At 47.0% G+C, this 2,500-nt stretch overlaps 1 protein-coding gene across 1 annotated transcript in view; it reads left to right on the top strand.

The window, feature by feature from the left end:
- LOC307270892 (zinc finger E-box-binding homeobox 2-like) overlaps window positions 1-2,500 on the top strand; it is a gene marked incomplete at both ends in the record, with an annotated part of 23,039 nt that overhangs the window by 3,055 nt on the left and 17,484 nt on the right. Inside the window, 2 exon segments of the mRNA XM_080054779.1 lie at window positions 1-843; window positions 1,181-1,525. The exon segment at window positions 1-843 is cut by the window's left edge and continues 120 nt beyond it. Of these exon segments, the coding sequence (XP_079910905.1) occupies window positions 1-843; window positions 1,181-1,525 (1,188 nt within the window).

Below are 2,500 nucleotides of genomic sequence, written 5' to 3'. Positions count from 1 at the left end.
AACGAAGCAAAAAGCCTCATCGACTCGGACGTCAAGAACAAAACAGAATCGTCTCTCTCTCAGAACCATTTCACTCAAACTCGCTCCGGTGAAATCAGCTGTGAAGATAAATCCATGGAAGGCCCGGTTCCCTTCTTACCGTTCTCCTGTCAATTCTGCAAAGAGTCTTTCTCCGGCCCGATACCGCTGCACCAACACGAGAGATATCTGTGCAAAATGAACGAGGAGATCAAAGCGGTGCTGCAGCCCTTGGAGATTAGCAGCCCCACTAGCCCGATACACCCTTTCAAAGATAACGTCAACGTGCTTAAAGCCTATTTCGCCATGAACACCGAACCCAACTCGGACGAACTGCTGAAGATCTCCATAGCTGTCGGTCTGCCTCAGGAGTTTGTGAAGGAATCGTTCTCTCAGTGGAAAAGACAGAATTCCCGCCAAGGAGGAAGTGGAGGCGGCAGCAGCTATAAGAAAAAATCTGATTCTGAATATAATATGATGAGCAGGTCACCGATGGATTTATTACAAGGAGGGTTTCATTCTAACGGAGACGCAGCCCACAAATTCACAAAGTTTACATCAAACAGACAGACAGGAGCAGGAGGAGGAGGGGAGAAGGGAGCGGACACACACACAGACACGATGAGAAGCAATACGTCGTCACCTCTCAATCTCTCCTCCACTTCTTCCAAAGCGTCTCAGACCAGCTCGTACACTCCCAACAGTCTGCCTGAGGAGACGCATGGAGACAGTCCTCTGGACCTGTCTGTGCCCAAACACCTCATGGTCCACAGGACGCCCTCTGTGGGGGGGGGACGGCACGGGCACAACGGCTACAACGGAGAGGTGAGGAGGGGTTGGGATTCAAAATACAGATGATATATTGATGCAGAAAGGCAAATAAGCGGGTGATTTTAATAAGGACATTTCCGATTGTTAAGTCGAGACACTTCAGGTGAAAAGGTTAAACATTTTAAATTATAGATGTAATCATGAAAACGTTGCTATTCTTTTTTTAAATATGTCTCATAAATCAGACAGTGAACAACATATAAACAAATCCTTCTGTAATAACCTTCAGAATAGTGCTGAGAATGATTATGGAAAGTTTAGTTGATGTAAGTGCTTTAGAAGTTGATATATTTCCTTCAGAGTATTAACATAACCCTCTCCTCTCCTCTAGTCCCACGGGCGAGACGGTGGGTTAGACCTTCTCAACATAAAGAAAGAAGTCCTGTGTTCAGAAGGTGTGAGCTCGCTGCACCATAAGAGCCCCAGTCCCCTGTTTGGACTGAACCCGTTTGGAGGGGGCCCTGCTGGGGTGTATAGCTCTCTGTCTGCCCATGGAGGAGGGTACCATGCTCCAGGGTTCATGACCCAAACCCAGCCAAGCATCCCAGGATTGAGGCCCTATCCTGGGCTTGATCCCATGAGCTTCCTGCCTCACATGGCATACACATACGGAGCCGCAGCCACGTTCTCCGACCTGCAACAGAGGAGAAAGTACCAGCGCAAACCGAGCTTCCAGGTAAAAACTGGCGAGATTTTATCCACCATTTTGGTGGTTGTAAACGGGTACGTAAACAACGAGGGCCCATCGTAGCTAGCAACATGCCAGTTCACAGAGTCTAGGCTGTGGATTAGGACTGCATTTCTCTCAGCACACACACAGTACAGACAGGTAGTGGATCATGAGGAGATATTCACACAGTACAGACAGGTAGTGGATCATGAGGAGATATTCACACAGTACAGACAGGTAGTGGATCATGAGGAGATATTCACACAGTACAGACAGGTAGTGGATCATGAGGAGATATTCACACAGTACAGACAGGTAGTGGATCATGAGGAGATATTCACTGATTTTGACTAAAAGTGATTTTGACAAGAACAAGCGTTCTCCAGAATCACTGACTGACCTTTGATGTAAGCTGGCTGCTGGAAAACCTAAATGTCCCTGTTGCAATGAATACATTATATCTTATATTATCTTAAGTCCATGTGAACGTTTAGTTTTCTATTTTAAATTGAGGGTTAGGGTCTGTAGAAGGGTTAGGGTTAGGGTGAGAGGGTTAGAGGGTTAGAGGGTTAGGGTTAGAGGGTTAGGGTTAGGGTTAGAGGGTTAGAGGGTTAGGGTTAGGGTTAGAGGGTTAGGGTTAGAGGGTTAGAGGGTTAGAGGGTTAGAGGGTTAGGGTTAGAGGGTTAGAGGGTTAGAGGGTTAGAGGGTTAGGGTTAGAGGGTTAGGGTTAGGGTTAGAGGGTTAGAGGGTTAGGGTTAGAGGGTTAGGGTTAGAGGGTTAGGGTTAGGGTTAGGGTTAGGGTTAGAGGGTTAGGGTTAGAGGGTTAGAGGGTTAGAGGGTTAGGGTTAGAGGGTTAGAGGGTTAGAGGGTTAGAGGGTTAGAGGGTTAGAGGGTTAGAGGGTTAGGGTTAGAGGGTTAGAGGGTTAGGGACTGTAGAACAATGTTGGTTCATGTGTCAAGAAACCAAATAAAAGCATAACA

This window comes from Ammodytes marinus, assembly GCF_949987685.1.
Source record: "Ammodytes marinus genome assembly, contig: scaffold_419, whole genome shotgun sequence".
NCBI classification, from domain to species: domain Eukaryota; kingdom Metazoa; phylum Chordata; class Actinopteri; order Uranoscopiformes; family Ammodytidae; genus Ammodytes; species Ammodytes marinus.
Note: the sequence above shows the minus strand (reverse complement) of the source record. Positions and strands in the feature narration are given on the sequence as shown.